This window comes from Eutrigla gurnardus, assembly GCF_963514095.1.
Source record: "Eutrigla gurnardus genome assembly, chromosome: 11".
In the NCBI taxonomy this organism is placed as follows: Eukaryota; Metazoa; Chordata; class Actinopteri; order Perciformes; family Triglidae; genus Eutrigla; species Eutrigla gurnardus.
In genome coordinates, this window is record NC_139925.1 from 2,346,400 (window position 1) to 2,367,406 (window position 21,007).

At 45.0% G+C, this 21,007-nt stretch overlaps 1 protein-coding gene across 1 annotated transcript in view; it reads right to left on the reverse strand.

Moving 5' to 3' along the window:
• The window catches only part of ttc7a (tetratricopeptide repeat domain 7A), a 34,499-nt gene that overhangs the window by 12,705 nt on the left and 787 nt on the right, over window positions 1-21,007 (reverse strand). Inside the window, exons 2-17 of the mRNA XM_084020889.1 lie at window positions 20,399-20,588; window positions 17,121-17,284; window positions 16,872-17,040; window positions 14,066-14,196; window positions 13,551-13,675; window positions 12,955-13,033; window positions 11,995-12,164; window positions 10,938-11,001; window positions 10,717-10,854; window positions 9,489-9,572; window positions 8,689-8,793; window positions 6,068-6,185; window positions 5,204-5,261; window positions 5,029-5,101; window positions 4,537-4,697; window positions 2,480-2,541 (exon numbers count right to left, since the gene is read on the reverse strand). Of these exons, the coding sequence (XP_083877015.1) occupies window positions 2,480-2,541; window positions 4,537-4,697; window positions 5,029-5,101; window positions 5,204-5,261; window positions 6,068-6,185; window positions 8,689-8,793; window positions 9,489-9,572; window positions 10,717-10,854; window positions 10,938-11,001; window positions 11,995-12,164; window positions 12,955-13,033; window positions 13,551-13,675; window positions 14,066-14,196; window positions 16,872-17,040; window positions 17,121-17,284; window positions 20,399-20,588 (1,891 nt within the window). The remainder of the gene's footprint in view (window positions 1-2,479; window positions 2,542-4,536; window positions 4,698-5,028; window positions 5,102-5,203; window positions 5,262-6,067; window positions 6,186-8,688; window positions 8,794-9,488; window positions 9,573-10,716; window positions 10,855-10,937; window positions 11,002-11,994; window positions 12,165-12,954; window positions 13,034-13,550; window positions 13,676-14,065; window positions 14,197-16,871; window positions 17,041-17,120; window positions 17,285-20,398; window positions 20,589-21,007) is intronic.

Sequence of the window (21,007 nt, forward strand, 5' to 3'; positions counted from 1 at the left end):
ATCTCTGATGCACACGTCCAAAGATAATGATATTCAGTGAGCTTGTTACTGAGAAAACACCTCCATTCACCACCTCCCTCTCTCTCTCTCCCTCTCTGTCAGCCCTGAGGGTCAACACGTTAAAGTCATCTTAGTAGCTAACTAGCATTGGTAGCGACCTGTCAATCAGCAGGTAAGCCCCGCCCCCTAAAGCACCCCCTGCTTTCTGGTCTGGTGGACTCTAAATGGACCATAATGTACTAAATGAACATCATGCTGGATTGAAGAAGACTTGAAACTAGAGATTGAGACCATAAACTCATGTTTACAATGTTTACTGAGATAATACATCAAGAGAGAAGTAGGACCATTTTCTCATAGACTTCTATACAACCAGAGAGGAGTCGCCCCCTGGTGGCCAGCAGAGAGAAGTAGGACCATTTTCTCATAGACTTCTATACAACCAGAGAGGAGTCGCCCCCTGGTGGCCAGCAGAGAGAAGTAGGACCATTTTCTCATAGACTTCTATTAGAGGTAAGATCTTAAGCCCGAGCCCGAGCCCGAGCCCGACCCGACCCGAATTTCGGGTCGGGTCGGGTATAAAATGTCAATCATTACGTTCGGGTCGGGTCGGGCCGGGCTTCTCTCTCGCTGACTTTTTTTTTATTTTTAATTTTTTTATTTTTAATATATGTTTATAGAAATGTATAAACGATGTGTGGAGAATAAGATACTAAACTGAGGAATACTTGTTATAAAATAAATAATTAGGGGGAAAAAAACAGAGAGGGCGCTGTAATTGCTATTTAACTAAACGGGACAGGAGCCGCAGCACAGACATCCACCCCGTCACTAGCCATGTTTCCATCCAAAGTGATTCGAATTACTGGGAAATGCGCATTAAAAGAAATTCGAATCATGTGTGTTTCCATCAAAAGAACGGACTTTGGTGAAAACTACAAATTCGCGCGAGTTTTCTAAGTCACGGGAGATTTTCCGCGGGTTGGCATGGCAACCAGCCTGTAAACATTCCGTCGTCTTCCTGCCGGTGACACCGGCTGGACCGGCCGGTGCTTGGGTGAGGTGCATGGGCTTTTCACACAGCCTTGTGGGCACAAGTGGCCCGAGTTCGGCCGTGTTCAGGTGTCTGTCTCCCGGCTGGTTTGCGTGCTGCGCGTCTTGGCGTTTCGCGTTCGACGGAGAGTCCGCCTGTGTGGACTCGCGTGGGGCTGGGCGGGCCGGTGTTTGACCGATGTCCGAGGGCTTTTCAGCAAGCTCTGACGGTGAGAGTCCCGACAGTTCGGCGTGGTTGAGGTCTCTATTTAAATGTCAAACACCGGAAGCAGTCGGGGTGAAAGTGCGCTACGTCACACTTGATTCGCATACAGCTGTTTCCATCCCATTCGAATCAACCAAAACCCGGCCATAGCGAGCGTATTTCATTTTGTGCGAATCAGGGGATTTTAATGCGAATCACGGCGTTTCCATCATCATTTTCCGAAGCGATACATCTAGATGCGCATCTAAACAGCTGATGGAAACGCACCTATTGCTCTTCTTTGTCTCTCTGCGCGCTCTCTCTCTCTGCGCGCTCTCTCTCTCTCCCTCTCCCCGTCTCTCTCTCTGCGCGCTCTCTCTCTCTCTCTCTCTCTCTCTCTCTCTCTCTCTCTCTCTCTCTCTCTCTCTCTCTCTTAAAGTGCCGCGCTAGATTCTTAAGGACGTACTCTGAGTCCTCACAAATAAAATATGAAATTTCGGGTTTGGTTCGGGCTCGGGCCTGCAAATCAAGTTAATTGCTCGGGTTCGGGCCGGGTCGGGCTTTAATCCCGCGGGCCTGGGTCGGGTCGGGCTGGATTTTTTAGGCCCGATCTTACCTCTAACTTCTATACAACCAGAGAGGAGTCGCCCCCTGGTGGCCAGCAGAGAGAAGTAGGACCATTTTCTCATAGACTTCTATACAACCAGAGAGGAGTCGCCCCCTGGTGGCCAGCAGAGAGAAGTAGGACCATTTTCTCATAGACTTCTATACAACCAGAGAGGAGGCGCCCCCTGGTGGCCAGCAGAGAGAAGTAGGACCATTTTCTCATAGACTTCAATACAACCAGAGAGGAGTCGCCCCCTGGTGGCCAGCAGAGAGAATGACAGTTTAAGGCACTCCAGCACAGGTTTCACTTTCCAGAAAGCTACACTGCTACACCCGAACCAGATCTTTGACAGGTCTTTCTCCATCTCTCCGTTCGCTCGGGTCAAATGTGTTTTTCTGGCACGACGGACCGATTAAATTATTATTAGAAACACGGGTCAATGGATCTCGGAGGTGACACCGTTAATGGAGAATTCATTTGGATTCAGCTGTTCCATTCAGCCGGTTTATGGATCCAGTGCACCCCCCCCCCCCCCCTCCCTCTGACTCAATGTCTCTTGACTGCTCCATAACAACAGTTTGGGAACAACAACTGATGCTGTCTGTGCTCCTCTACCCATATGACCTCATGGTTACCGGGGCGATGGGGATTCCTGGCACAGAGAGCGACGTGATTGGCCGAGCCCGGAAAAAGAGCTCTTAAATGGGTCAAAGCAGTCAAGTGTCTCTATGGAGGAGGTGTGTGTGTGTGTGTGTGTGTGTGTGTGTGTGTGTGTGTGTGTATAAGTGTGTGTGTGTGCAGAAAGAGGGAATAGATTCCATCAGCCGTGGTTACAGTAGTGATCAGTGAAGCCGGTGTAATTATAAACCCAATCGTCTCTCCTGCAGACGCCCACTCCGTCTCTGGGTTTTCTTCTTCCTGTCAGCCTCTCACATCCTTCCTTCCCTTTGTTGTTTCATCAATTCCTCTTGTTTTTCTGCGTTAGCTCCTCGTCCTCCCTCCCTCCTGTACGGATGCACCCCTATCTGCCTGTTCGGGCCCGTGGAGGCCAACACTGACCCCAAATGGCTGTGTTATGAAATGCTTTGAAATGGAGGGAGAGAGAAATACATAAAAAACACACACACACACACAACACATCAGAAAGATGACGCAACCTCCTTCCTTATTATGGTTTAGTGTGGAATAATTGGCCCGGATAGTTAATGTGATGGTGAATAGGAGCTTCACAGCTAATGATGTTTGTTTTGTTCAGGAAGACGGAGCGGAAACCTTCCTTTGAGACGAAGCTCTGGGCCTCGGAAGATGCTTCCTTCATTTCTTTTCATTCTTAGGAGACATTTTAGTGATTTTGCAGACAATACAGTTTTGTAGAGAAAATATAAAATAATAAGTCTTTTCTGTTATGAAATTAAATACAAAATATACAATAAATATATCACACCTACACACACACACACCTACACACACACACACACACACACACACACACACACACACACACACACACACACACACACACAAAGCTAAAAGCTGAAGTGACTTAAACTGTCATTCTCTCTGCTGGCCACCAGGGGGCGCCTCCTCTCTGGTTGTATAGAAGTCTATGAGAAAATGGTCCTACTTCCCTCTGCTGGCCACCAGGGGGCGCCTCCTCTCTGGTTGTATAGAAGTCTATGAGAAAATGGTCCTACTTCTCTCTGCTGGCCACCAGGGGGCGACTCCTCTCTGGTTGTATAGAAGTCTATGAGAAAATGGTCCTACTTCTCTCTGCTGGCCACCAGGGGGCGACTCCTCTCTGGTTGTATAGAAGTCTATGAGAAAATGGTCCTACTTCTCTCTTGATGTATTATCTCAGTAAACATTGTAAACATGAGTTTATGGTCTCAATCTCTAGTTTCAAGTCTTCTTCAATCCAGCATGATGTTCATTTAGTACATTATGGTCCATTTAGAGTCCACCAGACCAGAAAGCAGGGGGTGCTTTAGGGGGCGGGGCTTACCTGCTGATTGACAGGTCGCTACCACGCTACCAATGCTAGTTAGCTACTAAGATGACTTTAACACTTAGCTGTAAAGTTCACCTTGTCCTCATGGATCCAGATCCAGTAAGGATGCTGCTCAGATCCACCCGTCGCTCAGCCACAAGCCAAATATGGTCACTTTCTTCTTCTGGTTGCAAAAATACCAAAATGCCAAACTCAAGGCTTCAGAACCGTAGTCCACAAACCAACAGGTGATGTCACCATGACGATGTCCACTTCCTGTAACCAGTCTGTGGTTCGAACCTGTTCAGTGTGTTTATGTGTCGGACGGCTCCGAACTCAGAACTCGGACTTGGTTCAGAGCTGCAGTGTTTAAAGGGTGTATGAGGGGCATCGGTACCGCAATGCAGGCCTGCACTCTGGTGCGTCTAAATAAGGCGTCGAGTGTGTGTGTGTGTGTGTGCACTTGGCCTCAAACATAGTCACCCTATCCCTACGGAGAGGACTCATGCTACTCTACACACACACACACACACACACGCACACACACTTCAAAAACACCACACAAAGTCTAAAAAGTACACGGATCGATTGGTGCCTCATCCTCTGATCAACAACCCTTTCCACCAACACTTTGTGTTGCCTGTGTGTGTGTGTGTGTGTGTGTGTGTGTGTGTGTGTGCGTGGGATGGTGTAGTGGGTTTTTACTTGAAGTTGCCGGGGTGCTGGCCCAGGGCCAGGACCAGGGTGTCCAGGGCGTGACGGTGGTGTTTCTGGGCGCTCAGCAGCAGAGTCAGCAGGTGGAGGGAGTGTAAGTCGTCGCCACGGAGACACAAAGCTTCCTGCAGGGGCTCGATGGCCGCTGACACCTGCCAGACACCCACACACACACACACACACACACACACACACACACACACACCTCCATCCTCAGGTACAATCTGCAAGGTTTTCTAATATCAAGGCCTATACAGACCTGGTGGAGGGACCCACTATTACATCACAATTTATCAACATATTTGCTTATGATAGGTTGTATTCATGTTAAGGTGTATTTTTGGACATATTTACATTTTTTTGGAAGAAAAAAAAGTTTGCGATCAAATCATTTCGTAAGTCTGCGGACCGTCTAGGGGTCCCGGACCCCCTGTTGAAGATCTCTGCTCTATATTTAAAGTGTTCCCATTGGTCGGGTCGTACCTGGCGTACGAGCGCCAGCTGCAGAGACAGGTACGTAGCGATCTGAGCGTCCTGGGGGTCCAACGAATGAGCCCTGTGGAGGAGAAGACCCTCATGCTTGATTCTGATTGGCATGTGGCTAACACGCTAAAACATGCTGAATGCTTCATATTCATGATACCGGACTGATACCTACTTGCTCAGAGCTCGTAGGGCTTTTTTGTTGAATTCATCACGATCGGCTTTCAGAGTGGCTGGAGAGGGAGAGAGAGAGAGAGAGAGAGAGGGGGCAGAACTAAACTTTACTTGGCACAGTTTCAGCAGTAAAAGTGTATGTTATATAAAGTATATAAAATGGAAGTAAAGTGGGCTCAACTAGTCCAACACCTAAACCTCCATGAAGACTGTAACCATATAAAGGAAGCTCCTCTCTCTCTCTGTTTGAGTTACTTACTTAGTGACATCACCACTTTACAGAAGATTTGAGGAGCAGAGTCTCTGTGGACTTTACGTTTTAAATCTTTTTCTTACTGCAAGAAAATAAAAGCATATTTCCCACAATGCCGAACTATTCCCTTAAAGGGGCGGCAGGATTGCCAGCATTTCTGTTGCCTCCACGCGGCTCTCAACATGGCAACGACTGAACCAGCGGCTTGCAGCTAACAGTGCGACGATATTATCCAGATATTCATCAAAATCTGCTTGCAAATGACACTAAAACATACTGGAATCACTTTGCCTCTCATTTGACTGCATAACAGAGATGTCGTTTCAGCTCCACTTTGATGCTCTGAATGTCGTATATTGCTCCTTCAAGGGTTGATGCACATTAGTTTTAAGGTTTTTTGCTGAGATTATTTCATCTATTTTCATGTTTTTTCAGAGGAAGGAACAAGTGAATGCGACCTAGATCCCACAGGAAATACTCTCTGAATCATCGGTAACTCTCTGAATCCCAAATATCGCAGATTTATTGCATTCTGATCGTAAACATGTGCGATCCCTTTGTCTTGCTGGTGAGGATGTTTTCAGTATGTTGGTCTGCTGGTTGGATTCTCACCCTCGGAGGCCTTCAGGCTGCAGCTGAGGCCCAGAGACAGGTAGGCCCTCGGTAGGAACTCTCCGGCCTCCTCGCCCATCGACACCACCCTCTGAGACAGAAGCTCCGCCTCCTCAAACTGGACACACGGGGGAACGTGGACTCGTTAGCTGCTGGAGGACGTCTCATTGGATGTGCTTCAATGGGCCAAAACACCAACTATTCTGTTCATACGAGATATTTGCAGATTCCGATATTATGGAGTAAATTACTGATATTCAAGTCTAAAAATCAGACTTGTTTTTATTTCTTGGTTATTATTTGAATCTCTTCATCATTCTTCTCAATATCTTATTTCCTCTCTGGGAAGCAATTTATACTTTGATTTTGATAGAAGCTCTAGAAACATAATTTATTGTAGCGACAGGGACACAGGCCCATATTTCCCATCATGCCTTGCCTGTTGATCAGTGTGCTGGTTTACGGTTTCCACCGTTAGTGAGATGTCACATTTCTTGACTCTGACTGTATTTTCCCACAGCGACTGCAGGCTGTGTGTATCGTAGGTGGCAGTGACCTCTGCTGGTCAAGCGATGTAACGACACCATTTACGATGCCCGTCAATACTTAACGTATTAGTTTCTTCAGTAAATTGTGTTTAATATCTGTCGTCCCGCGTATTCACCCACACATCTACAGTGAAATCGTCCGTCTGATAAATAACGCTAATAACTAAGAGAGATCAGTTTTACCTAAATCTGAAGAGGTTGTTATGAAGTATTTGGTCTGTGGGACGACGGGAACGTTTCCTGTCACGATTATCCCGCCAAAATAATGTGATCCACGACGATCATCAAAATACGCTAAAAAACGAATAAAACGGCTCAAAATCGCTTTACAGGTCGTCATGAAACGAAATAAATGTTTTTATATATTTTAGAGTGAAGATGTTTTCGTGTGAGATCATCTCCCTGCATAAATAAAGCCTGATATGTTTAAAAACAGGCTCCTCTACAGCTTTCATTGATCCCGATGAACATAAATTCACCGTTTAAAACCCGACATGGTCCCGGTCCTCCTGGAGTCCAGGCTCTCCAGCCCAGCTGATGGGGGATCATGGTGGGCCGTTTATGTAACCCCCCCCCCCCCCTGCACCGCGGCCACCGTGTCCCATTGTGATTAAGGCTGTAAGCTCCTTAGTGTCTCTGGCCGCCATGATCTCCAGCCTCCGACAGATGTGCTCTCTCTCCCCTCGGCCTCTGTTCGCTCCTCTGTTCTAATCTCTGACCCCTTTCTCTCTCTCTCTCTCTCTCTCTCTCTGTCTCTCTACCCGTAATACTACTGTTGACGTGACTTCGTCCCTCCTCTGCCCAGATCATGATCATGAACAGCAGGAGCCGGCCGGGTGAATCTGACCCCGACGTCAACCCCCAAAAACACCAGCGGCGACACAATGATGCCGTGTCATCAGTCAGCCCCCATGCTAGCAGCTCTTTCAGGCTGCACAGCGCTCACCTGGGCTAAATGCTAATGTCAGCATGATAACATGCATGATGCTTGAAGTTCACCTCTGAGTTCAAATCAAGCTGAAATCAGGTTTTTCACCTATTTAACTATATATGCTGAAAAACAAATGCTTATATCATCCTAACCTGTAACCTGTAACTCACCTGTAACTCACCTGTAACTCACCTGTAACTCACCTGTAACTCACCTGTAACCTGTAACTCACCTGTTACTCACCTGTAACTCACCTGTTACTCACCTGTAACTCACCTGTAACCTGTAACTCACCTGTTACTCACCTGTAACTCACCTGTTACTCACCTGTAACTCACCTGTAACTGCACAGAACCAGAGAAGGTCGTGAGCTCATCTTTTGAACGATCAAATTAAATTCACTTGGAAATACGTCACGTACGGAGGATAAATACGTTCCAGCTCGACTTTAAGCATGTGAGCATTCTAACACTAATTGCCACGAAACCCCAACTACAGATGGGAATGTCGTTTGTTTTGCAGGTATTTGGTCATAAACCAAAGGATTGAACACATTCTGACCCGGAAACTAAATGAAAAGTTGCACATGATGAGTTTTCTGTCGTAGAGTTTTGTTTTGTAGCCACAGACTGTCTATGAGGAGTGGGCGTCGTCATGGTGACGTCACCCGTTGGTTTGTGGACTACGGTTTTGAAGCCTCGAGTTCAGCATTTTGGTTGTCATAATTCTGGATTCTTGCAACCAGTGAAGGAAGTGACCATATTTGGACTGTGGAGGAGCGACGGGTGGATCTGAGGAACACAAAGCGGCAGAGCGGCACCCTTACTGGATCTGGATCCATGTGGATTCTGGTGTGTCAATTTTATTAACTCCATGATATCGGATTCTGCCCAAAAATAAATCCCATATGGGTTTGGCTCCGTTTTAACGTACGTCCTTGTTTTAAAGTGTTTCACGTGTTATAAATATGTGCGATATCAGTGTTGCTGCTCCTGTTTTATTGTATTTCATTAAAGTTAAAAAGGAGGCACATTTACAGAAATGTCTATAAAAACAATGCATGTGTATGTGTATGTATTTTAAGTCCAGACGTGTTTGTGTTAATTTATCATGTGTTCTTCTGTGAATGTACATCTATTCACCCAGTTCAGTTGACCAATGCAGACTTTAGCAGCCAATAGGGGCAACGAGGGGTCCTCTGGTCTCATCCTGGCACACTCCTTAAATACAGACACCGCACCAACCCCCTGCAAGGAACACACACACACACACACACACACATGGACATAGAAATGTCAGTGACAAACTGTGATTCATGAGCTCGCAGCGGGCCGTGATCATGCAGATGACACGGATCGCTATGTGAGCATCAAACCCACATCGACTGTCCTTACACAGCCCTAATAGACCCATTTAGACACACAGTCACTTAATGCATGTAGGTCAATCATTAATGGACCACGTGCACACACACACACACACACACACACACACACACATACACACACGGTCGGCCCCAAATAGAAGCGGATCTGACGACACCGAGGCGGCCCCTTCTCCTTCTAGGGAGCAGACTATTTCTAGAGCTCTCCATTGATCTGCAGTGTCACTTTATCCTGCAGGCCAGATCAATGTTTCTGTCACACACACACACACACACACACACACACACACACACACACACACACACACACACACACACACACACACACACACTGAACTAGTACAGCTCCTCTTGTTTTTCCTGGTGTTTTTCTCTTTTGAAATTAAATCTTTTGTCGATATCCGAAGCGTCCACGTTAACGGACGCTATCTGTTGCATGTGTGTGTTGGACCAGGGGATGGTGGCGCTGGCGCCGGCGTGCGGGGGACGGAGGTATGGCAGAAGATGGATGTCGCCCGCGGGGGCGTGGCGCTGGTGTATAAGGAGACATGAGCTCACCTTCCCGGCCGCCATGAGTGACAGGCCCAGCTGGTGCCAGAGGTGGAACTCGTTGAACGAGAACTTCATGGCTCGCTCCAGACACTGAGAGGAGAAAACCACACACACACACACACACACACACACACACACACAGGAAGTGAAGGTGGAGTCTGGACAGGTGAGGCTGTCAGGTAAAAACCAGGTGAGGATTCTTTATTCCCTCAGAATCCCTGAACAGAACGCTCTTCTTCACTAAACTCGTCTCGTTGAGATGATCGTCACTCGCCACCCACTCAGCGCCACAATGATTGATGTGTGTGTGTGTGTGTGTGTGTGTGTGTGTGTGTGTGTGTGTGTGTGTCAGCCTGCCTCGTATCCTGATGGTATTTCTTAGATCAAATAAATGAAGTTTCAGTTAAACATGTTTTTGTGCTGCTACTTACACATTAATGCACCCGTAATATTAATCATATAATTGAAGTTATATAATAATGTACATAATACATGACTCTCAAAGTGGTAATAGAATGTACTTTTATGAAATACATCTTTGAGTGCAGGACTTCTCCTAATGGATCTGTTTTACAGCTCTCCCCTAATTACAGGATCTAAATACTTCATCCAAATGTCAAATCATAGAAGACAAGTCCTCCAGGGGTTTTCTTTAAATCATGTCCTAAACAAGGATTTTACGATCAGTAATATGTTGCCGTCCGTAGATTGATTAAGGCTTCGATGAGTCTGTCATCAATCAATGTGAGTTTTTATTAATCATATCAAAGATGCATGGTGCTGACCAGCTGACATCTAATTCCTAATAAATGGCCCCTTTACTGGTCCAAGGAGGTACCTCAGTGTGTGTGTGTGTGTGTGTGTGTGGGGGGGGGGTCCTCCTTATAAGATGACTGATACTATCTATGAATCAGTCAGACAGGTGGACAAACCTAATTTTAGATGATCCCTCCTTCACCTCCCTAACTTCCTCCGTGGGAGTAGAGGTCACATGGGGGGGGGGGGGGGGGGGGGGTATAAGGAGTGAGATAGTGGAAGGAAGAAATGGATGGAGAAGTAGAAAAAGACCCATAATCCCCCTTGCTCAAAGCGATAAGGACATTCATTAAAAAGTCTGGCAAAGGCAACGCTCTCACTAACAAATCTCATCTCTCACACGTTTTACTCTCCTCAGACCTCCAGCATGGATGGTGTGTGTGTGTGTGTGTGTGTGTGTGTGTGTGTGCTACCTCACCTCAGACAGCATGGCGTACTGCCCCCTCCTGGCCATGCCGATGGTGAGCAGGTCATAGACGGAGGTGGCGTCCTGCAGGCTGGCCTGGCGAGCCTCGGCCTGGTCCGGCAGACGGCTGATCACGGCGTCGCCGCTGGCCTGGAGGAAGGGAGACGCTGAGGAGGAGGAGGAGGAGGAGGAGGTGGTGTGTGTGTAGGTGTGTGTGTGTGTGTGTGTCTCACCATGGACTCTGTGATGAGCAGCAGCAACACAGCCTCCTCCACCACGTCCTGAGGACAGAAGACACTGCCAGGACACAGGAAACAGGAAGTAAGTACCAAGAACAGGAAGTCTATCCCTCGCACACACACACACACACACGCACACACACACACACACACACACACACACACACACACACACACACACACATGGTCCACAGGTAGATCACCAGATTGCTTGCAGTGTCCAGTTTCTGTCTCACTCGTGGTGCTGTAACACAACACGGACCACCGTGGGTGTATCACACACACTGTCTCAGGTGTCACACACACACACACACACACACACACACACATGCACGCACACACATGCACGCACACACACACACACACACACACACATACACACCTTCATGTCTTCATCTCTCCCTCTCATTCATCACTTTCTTCTCCGTGTCCTGCTAACGGACACATTTAGCCACCGAGGTCTTTATTTTAAAAAAACAAACTGAAGACAAAAGCCACGAACAGGGAGGGGGGGGGGGGGGGGGTCTCAGATCTCAGACCTGGATTTAGATCTTCTGATTGTGTGGGATGGATTAGTCATGTTGCCGGTGACTAAGTCCGGCTCGGCAACGAGGGAAGTTCAGAGACGAGGAGGCGATGATGTCAGGACTGTGATGCTTTTACATGATGTGATTATTACATCACTTCATGTCATGTTCGTACTTTAATATTAATATTTTATAGTATATATATATATATACCCATATATATATGATATATGATATATGTAACGTCACTTTATGTCATGTTATGTTGTTGTCATGTCATGCTATGATATCCTGTAAAATGATGTCATGTTACTCTGAAATGTCACGTTATCTTTTTATGCCACGTCATGCTATATCATGTTATCTCGTCATATCATGCTTTCTTGTTATGTCATGTATAATAATAATAAGTTTAACTGGAGAGACGTTTAGTCAAATCAATGGAGGCTCTTATTTTGTATCATGAACAGTTTCCCTTTTCCTTCCCTAAACCAGGTTTTGACGTAGAAGTGAAGCTAACGAACCAGTCGGTGGCGTAGCGCTGCGGCGGTCTGACGGTGGGGTAGATGGCGTCCTTGGAGGCGGCGGCTCCCTCGCGGTGGAGCCAGGCGGAGGGCGGGGGGCCCAGCGGGGGCCAGTAGCTGTCCTCGCTCACAGAGCCCAGCAGCACCTCCGCTAGCTTCCTGCCCGCCGACTACAACGGAACCACAACGAGTTAATAACAATACAATGTTTGACTGATACAATCAGAGAGGAGTCACCCCCTGATGGCCAGCAGAGAGAATGACCAGTTTAGGCACCTCAGCCTTGGCTTCACTCTTTAGAACTGGAGGTCCAGAGTCAAGTTTTTTTTTTTTTTTATAACTCTTTTTATTGAAAAATCAGGGATCAGCATCCATAAATTGACAGTATGGTTACAAAAGATTTTTCTTTTTTCTTTTTTCAGAGTCAAGTTTAAGGCTTTAAGAAGGAATATAAAATATTTGGCCTTTGTTGGTGCTTTTAAAAAAACAACTGAAAACTCATCTGTTTGAACTGGCTTTTTTGTTTGTAATTCTTTGTTTTAAATATTTTAACTATGCTTTAAATATTTTTCATTATTTCAAAAATATTTCCTGTGGTATTCATTCTTTGCCTGCTCATTTTAGTTTGGGTCTTATCTAAAAAGTCTGTAAAAGATGCTATATCATATAAACGTATTATATAGCGTAGCTCTGTCAGCACTGTTCATGGTGTTAGCGCCGTTAGCTGCTAGCCGCCAGCTCAGCCGTGTTGAGAGTCATATATGTTAACAATCACACGGGTACTTTTGAATTAAGCACCTTTAAGGTATAATAATGTCCTCGGTGTTCAAAGTTGTGTATTTCTTCAAACATATTTGGTTAGATTTTTGTGTGTATGTGTTTGTGTGTATGTGTTTGTGTGTGTGTGTGTGTGTGTGTGTGTGTGTGTGTGTGTGTGTGTTCATGTGTGTGAGGCCTCACCTTCCTGAAGCTCTGAGATCCTCGTGACTCCACCACCCTGAGCACCCTACGCAGCTGGTGAGCACCCTGCGCTAGATGACTAACACACACACACACACACACACACACACACACACACACACACACACACACACACACAGAGAAAGTAAGCGTACATCTGTATGATGTTTAGCTTGTGAAGGTGAGGATATAAATAGAAGAAATAACAGTTAATATCACACAGTTGACAGTCGTGAACAGCAGCACCGATAAAGAACAATATAATATAATATAAACAACAGAGAAAAGTTCCACAGTAACAAATTCATATTTTGTGCTCTTTATTTACAACAGATGATAGATATCAAATGAAACACGTCTCTCCATTTATATCATTATAACCTTCATGAAGGGAGGGGGAATAAACAATCCACACTTTGCTTTTCTGAGAGCGACACTGACACCTGCTGGTCAAACATTAAACTGCATCTCTGTGGTTAAAAACTGTTCATTTACTTCTCCTCTTCCTCACATCCTGAAGCTTCCTCTTGTACTTTACTTGAGTGGTAATTTTTATTTGTTATTATTATTATTATTGTTGCGGTTGGCGGACTCACCCCCTCTGCAGCAGACAAAGGTAAGCGCTCTGTAAGGAGGCCTGCAGGAAGTAGCCCAGGTCCACGTCCAAGGGGGGCGGAAGCAGACCGGCTTTGGCGGTCTTGGTGTGAGGTGTTGTTACCGTCTGAAAATACACACAATCACACTTAGATTATTATATTAATATTATTATTGTAAACCTCTGAAATGAAAAATGACTTTTAACCTCTAAGCCACAATTTGTATTTATTTTATTTTTTATTCATTTATTTATGTATGTATTTATTAATTAATATATATTTATTTATTTTATTTTTTATTAATTAAATTAATTTTTAATAATTCTTGTTAAAAAAAATATTTTTTATTCTTAAAAGTTTTATTCTTACTGGAAAACAAAATATGATGCATGCTTTCATCAGCTTGTACCAACCAATTGAATATAATAATAATAATAATAATAATAATAATAATAATAATAATAATAATAATAATAATATTAATAATAATAATAATAACAATAACAAACATCCACCCTGTCTAGCTCCTGCAGGTAGGACAGCGAGGCGTCGCAGGCTTTCAGGTAACAGGACAGACTCTCCTCCTCCCTCTCCGACAGACGGACCCGAGACACAGCAGAGACTATCTGGTGGTCCAGAGACAGACCTGTGACACAAGGGGGACCCCGTTAGACCAGCAACCTTCAGGGCCCGGGACAGAGAGTCATCACAGACTTTACAATATAACAAATATGTAAATATTATACAATTAGGTATCTTATCTGAATATACCTAAATAGATCAGAGGAAGGAGGGTCAGATCTTTTATTAATTCTACTTTAAACCATCATTTTCTAAATTCTAAATGTTGTTTTACGCCTCAGAATATGTCTTTTTTTTTTTTTGCATCTTGATTTTGGAGCTGCAACTTTATTTTATTTTGGTAATCTGATATTTGATTCTTGTGAGTCCTCTATTATAAAGTGTTGACTCCTCCACTTTGTTTATTAGCTACTAACAGACTAGACAGCTAGGGTTTACATGATAAATAAATAAATAAATTGTTGTTGTTGTACGACTATAATCTCAGAATATTGCCTCCGTTATTTTGTTGTTCTTGTTTTTCCTAGAAACCAGCATCGGCCCCAAATATTTGCCATTTCTATAGCTCTGATGTTTTTCTCTGGCTGTGAATTCCTGTTTGTGTACTTTGCTCCTACAGAGGAGGCGGGGGGGGGCAGGACCCTTCTGGTCCAGATGCCGGTCTGTTAGTGGACTCACGTTTCCACTCCTCCTGAGGGCCTGATGGCCAGCAGCCTCGGGGGCGCCAGAACTAATCAAATAAGCAGACGAAACGTCATCATCATCATCCAGATCTTCACATCCGACTCCAGCAGACGTTCAAATAAACACGACTCGGCACGGAGCGAACCAGACGTCTGGTTTCTCTCGGAGCCGACACGATCCCAAATATTCATCCAGCTTCAAAAACAATCTCCGATCTCACAGTCGGAAAAACCTTCTCTTCGTGTGGACCAGGTCATCGTCATGGAAACGGGGAGCGGAATGACATCACGCTAATGAGCAGAACACGATTATCCAGAGAGCTCGACAGGACAACAGGTGGCGTTGGGTCGGCGTGACCTTTGACCTTTACCGATGCTGCTGTTCTATTTGTCAAAAGCAGAATAAAACTTGAGATTTTATCCGACTGGAAAAAGGAACCTAAAATAATCTGCTGAAGGCTGAAAGCATTTTTAGGCTTCAGACAGCTCGTGTGTCTGTGAGTAACATGTGACTCACAATCGTCTTTCTAAACAGCGTCCGTATAGAAACCTGGACCTGTTTCCCCGGAGGACTTCCTGTCTGAATGGATCCGTGTTTAGACCATGAGGTGTTTCTGCAATTAAAGACACAATGTTCTCCTTCAAAAGCGACCATAGAATAAATAAAATAAATAAATAAATATAATAAATAAATAAAATATATATATAATATATAAATAATATATATATAATACACAAATAAAACATAATAAATACATAAAATAAATAAAATATAATAAATACATAATATATAAATAAAATGAATCAAATAAAAATCCCAACCGCCCACTTCCTGTTTTATTTTGTAGTTCACACACAGTGCTCATGGACTCTAGCTTCACTTCTTCCTGTCACTCAATCAGGGTGCTGCTCTCACACACCTGCATGACATCACCATCAGGCTCCAGGATATATAAGGCTTGTTTGGAATCAAGCATGCGCATGCATTTGCCTCGCAAAACAAGGCATTCTGGGAAAAAAACGTCACAAATGCTGGTGATAACTTCCCTTTGCGACATGTCACATGACTTTAAAAACTCGCGGTATCTCCAGGGTACCTCCCTTCGCATGCTTTTCTCTGCAGATGGTCTGAAATAAGTGCGGACATAAGACACTCCCCTCAACGTTGCCCTAGTTGGTTAGAATTATCACGTGGTATTTCCCACGTGAGAAAATTCCTCAGCCTCCGTCAACAACGGGACTTCAAATGCCTCGGCTCGAGTTCGTCAGCGACGAAGAAAGCCAGCGCCACTGGGCAGGCCATATTCTTTGTGCAAAGTCCGTGAAGTTTCCCCTGGCGCGATAGTTTGTGTTATGTATACAATTATTAATAAAGTTTAAATTTAAAAAAAAGTCTGTGAAGTGCACCTGTGTCCGACTTGACGTGGTGGGAACTTGGCGTGTTTATGACGAGTTCCGGCGGATCCTCTCAAGTCTCGTGCATGCATCGGCGCAAATGCATGCGATCCCAAACGCGCCCAGTAACACCTGCTCACACGCCACTTCCTGTCTGTCTGTCTCCGCCCATGTTGATGTTTCAGCGTTTGTTCCTCTGGTGTTCGACTGTCAGGTTACAGATACTCGTGTTCAGAAAGACTCTGAGAGAAGGTCTGAATCCACCTCTTTACTAAAAGTTGAAAGTAAATGTGTCTCTATGAAGGAAGTTTGTACTGGCTGTGTTTTATACAGGACTCACTCAATCTCATGTTATATCAATAAGAAACATAATAATCTGTCATTTATACATGTATGTTTGTAATGAATCATCCCAACGTGTGACATCACCTCGTTAAGGTCCTGAGGGTGATGATGTTGACGTTATTGTTGCTTTTATTCATATGAGGACAAACTGTCATCTTATGGGTGTTTATTGATCGGGGCGGTTGGGCTACGATGCTAGTGGTAGCTTTTAACTAGTTGTCATAGCAACGGCAAACATCCAGTGTTAGTCGCAAATTAGCCACTTTATAAAACTTGCCCATTTTTAACTTTTTTTCTTGGATTGTCCTTGGAATACCTTTAATGACGAAGGCCTCGGCCAGCAGGCGGAGGTGGTAGGTCGGCTGCTCGTCCCGCGTCAGCGCGTCCAGCCCGACCCGGGCACACATCCCCTGGGCGTCCCGGTACCGGCCCTGCACGTAGTGGACTTTAGCCATCAGCAGCAGGGCCTCGTTCAGGAACCGGGGCTGGGGAGGGGCAAGAGGGGGGTCAGTGGTCCGGCAGTAACCGGGGTGGGAAAGCAAGAGAAAACTATGACGGCACTGACTGTGAGGCGGCCTCGGCTGAGCAGGGTGTTGAGGTGACCTTTGGCCCGGCTCAGTCTGGGCTGGGTCTTGTCCAGCAGCGGCGTGCAACTCCGCAGCAGCTCCACGTTGTCCTGCAGGCACTCCTCCAGCAGCGCCTCGGCCATCAGCAGCGTCCCGTAGTCGTCTGCTCGGGTCCAAGGAGCAAAGAAAACGCTGTTCAGTGGGAGTCCCAGGTCTGAGCTCCGGGGTCAGAGGTCACCTGCTTCCGAGGCCAAAGCAAACCTTCGCTCGCTCCATTAAAAACAACGTTTTCCCAGCAGAGAATGGTTCAAATAGCTCAAATAGCTTCGGAGTCGTGTGATAGACGCTCCACTCTGCAGACTAAAGGTTTACAGAAACCAGCTCTGCTCTAAGGGGGGCCTTCGGAGTCTGCCGGTAGGGATCCTCCATGTCTTTGTGTACACACACTCGATTGAAGCCTTCCTGTTTACCTTTTTTCTGTTCTGTGTGTGTGTGTGTGTGTGTGTGTGTGTGTGTGTGTGTGTGTGTGTGTGTGTGTGTGTGTGTGTGTGTTCTGATGCCAGCTCGGCTCGCTGTGTTTATGTCCCCATGTTTATCAGCGCGGCCGAGGTCGGACCAATCAGGAGGGAGGAAGGACGCGTTCCAGCCTCAAACAGCGATTTAATGATTTCACACGAGAGTCGCCGCTGCAATCAGTAACCGAGACGGAGTCGCTGGAAAGTTTGTTTTTGGTCCTCGGGAGTCATTTTGTGAGGATTTGAAGCTGCAGACGAAGTAAGGGACCAGCTAGTGAACGCTGCGTTGCATTTAACAGTGAGATGGAGGTGAAGACCAAAGCTGAGCCAGAAGGAGAGATTAGTTCACGTATATAAAAAACGTAGAAGCTAAAAATGAATGTTCTATAACTGCTGGGTGTGAATTAGCAACTGTTTTATTGTAACTGGAAAGGTGATGATGTGTTTAATGTCCTTTTGAGCTAAAGATATTTAGTAAAATATAAATAATAATAAAAGTATATTCAAGTGAATTATCGCCTGAAACTAAGAAGTCATTCGGAGGTATTTTATATTTATATTTTATTATATCTTACATTTTATGTTTTATTATATATAGTGTGTGTGTGTGTTTATATTTTATAATATCTTGAAACTACTTTATTACATTGAATGATTTGGAGGGTCCGACGCATCCTGAGTTTCAACGGCGTCAACGAACGTCTAATAAACTCTCTCAGCCTGAAACATATCATGAAGCATATCCTGCATCACAATAAAAAAATTAATAAAAAAGAATCAAATATGATCTTTGGCTCAGTTTTTAATCAGATAACGTTAGTTATTGTCGACCGCAGCTGGTTGCTAGGCGACGGTGGGTTTTAGGGGTGGGGCAGGAAATCCTCTGTAGACCACAACGTCTCATTTCAGAGGGAACTCTGTTTCTCAAATGCGGAGCGGGTCTTCTTCAGGGGAGCACGTTTCTACGGTGGCCCGGAGGCAAAACGCATCCAGCTGCCGTACATTGCATTCTGGTTTATGTGTGCAGGGCTGTGGCCAGGATAATAGAAATATCCCCCCCATGCAAGTCCACATCGGAGATTTAAAACTCTAAAATATGCTATGAGGAAGGAAATACTTTCTACATGTTACTTAGACCTTAAATCAAGAAACGGTGACTTCAAACCTCCATTATTGGGTTAAAAAGAAAACTCCTCAGGGTATCTTTTAAAAGCACCGGGTCTAAAAATATTGAAATCGGACAATAAAGTAGCAACCGAGTATTTGAATTTCCCCACAGGCCCCTAAACGCCCCGATAAAGATCCCCATACCAAACACGGAGGAGCTTCTAGCACCCTAAATGGTATCCATGCTGTGGATCGGGTCTTTCCCACTGAACAACATTGATATCTGCCCCATCTCACCCTCCCTCTCCGGAGCACCAGGACCAGAGCCGTTTCTTGCTATAAGCGGACCCCACAGCCACTAGGGGGCCCCCAAGCTGTTTTTACATCTGCTGACAGGAATGAAGAGATGACTATCGCGGTAGATTTGGCACCAAAACAGGCCTTTTTGGGACAATGGTGCAATTTATTTCTATGTAGTTATGTTTCATGTTTAAGTACTAATTTCTTTAAATAAAATGTTTTTATGAAAATGCTGTATTTGTTGCGTTTATTGACACAAAGGTGCCTCATTGTTTCTACCCTTTATTATTATCTTCTGTTAACAAGCTTGAAGTCAACTTCAGATGTTTAATTTGACAGATTGATGCATCTCCACGGACCATCTTAAAGGTTTGGAACCCCCCCCCTATGGTACTTTGACAAAATAGGGGCCCCCCAAAGGCAAGAACCGGCTCTGACCCCCCGGTGCACGCTCACTCGTCCGATGTTGTGGTGAGAAACTAACACTTATCAGCCGGTTAACGGGCACGACACCTGAACTCATGTTTGCTCGGCGGCGGCGTGTGCATTAGCGACTCAGCAGAGTAAAGCTTGATTGGTCGCGAGGCGATAAGCGTGTTTGTGTTTCTTCTAGAAGGATCTGGAGGGTGAAGTGTTTTCAGCTCCGTCCTGCATGTGAGGAAACATACAGCAGCTTTGATGGTGGACTCACTCCGTCACTGTGTTCACTGTAAACCTCCGTGGAGGGACCTCGCTCTGACCCCGACTCATTACCATAACTGTTATTATTCATATTATTATATGTGGGATGAGTTGGCTGAGAGGAAACCTTTAAGTGCAGCAACCGACTCTTTCTCTTCCTGAGAGTCCAAAGTCCAACTTGTGACCCACGAACCCAGACCTGATCCTTTACAACCACTCCAGTCTTTCTGAGGCTTCGAATGACACTTAGTAACTCGTTGAGTTAATCTGCAGACGGGTTGAGAGACAGTGACTCTGCAGATCATCTTTATGTCTTCATGTTTTTCTTACAAACAAGACAACAGACTTCCGGGGAAAGTTCATTAACCCTCGAGAAGCTGCAAAACAAAGTTTAAAACATGCTGGAAAAGTTCTGCAGCTCCGCCTCACGGAGGGTCCATCTCATTTAGAAAGTGTATTCGTTACTAAAGTTCTGACAGTTATGAAAATAAAGTTGTGACACACTATCACACAATAAGAGGAATAGTAATGCATTTTTCTTGAATATATTTGATCATTTTTAAAAATCATGTCAAATTAATTCAATTCTTACGACTTAATGAATCAAACACTTTAAAATGTCTTGCTTTAAAAACGTATGGTTCTGCAGGTATATTTAAGCCCCTCCCCCTCACCGTCCTCGTGGATCCGGGCCACCTTCATCTGGTCGATGATCATCGGCATCTTGTCCCACTGGCACTCGGCCCGGTAGCGCTCCAGCTCCGCCTCCAGCCGGACCTGCGTGAAGGAGACCCGGGCTGCCATCGGCGCTCCTCGGTCCCGGTGGTGGCTGAACTCCGCCGACACGATGGGAGTGACTGCGGACTAACAGGAGGAACCAAAGTGATCTTTGAGTGGAGGAGGAGGAGGAGGAGGAGGAGGAGGAGGAGGTCACTACAGGAACTAAAAAGATCAACAAACTCCACAGCGCTTCAATAACTAAACAAGTAAATCAAACACGTTTTTAATTTCTCTGTCAGAAGAACTAAGTAATGAACTTATAATAAAACAATGTAACATGAAAGTATTTTGTACGTTATTACATTTTATATTTTATTACATCTGATATATTTTAAATATTCTATTAGATCTTACATTTTTTATTATACTGTATATTTGGGCAACATCTGGTACAAGAATTTACAGAATCATATATATATGAAAATGATTATTGTCACGACACACTGGATGCATATTTTAAGATTTAATTAATTTATTGTAATAAGATAGACGTATAATTTATC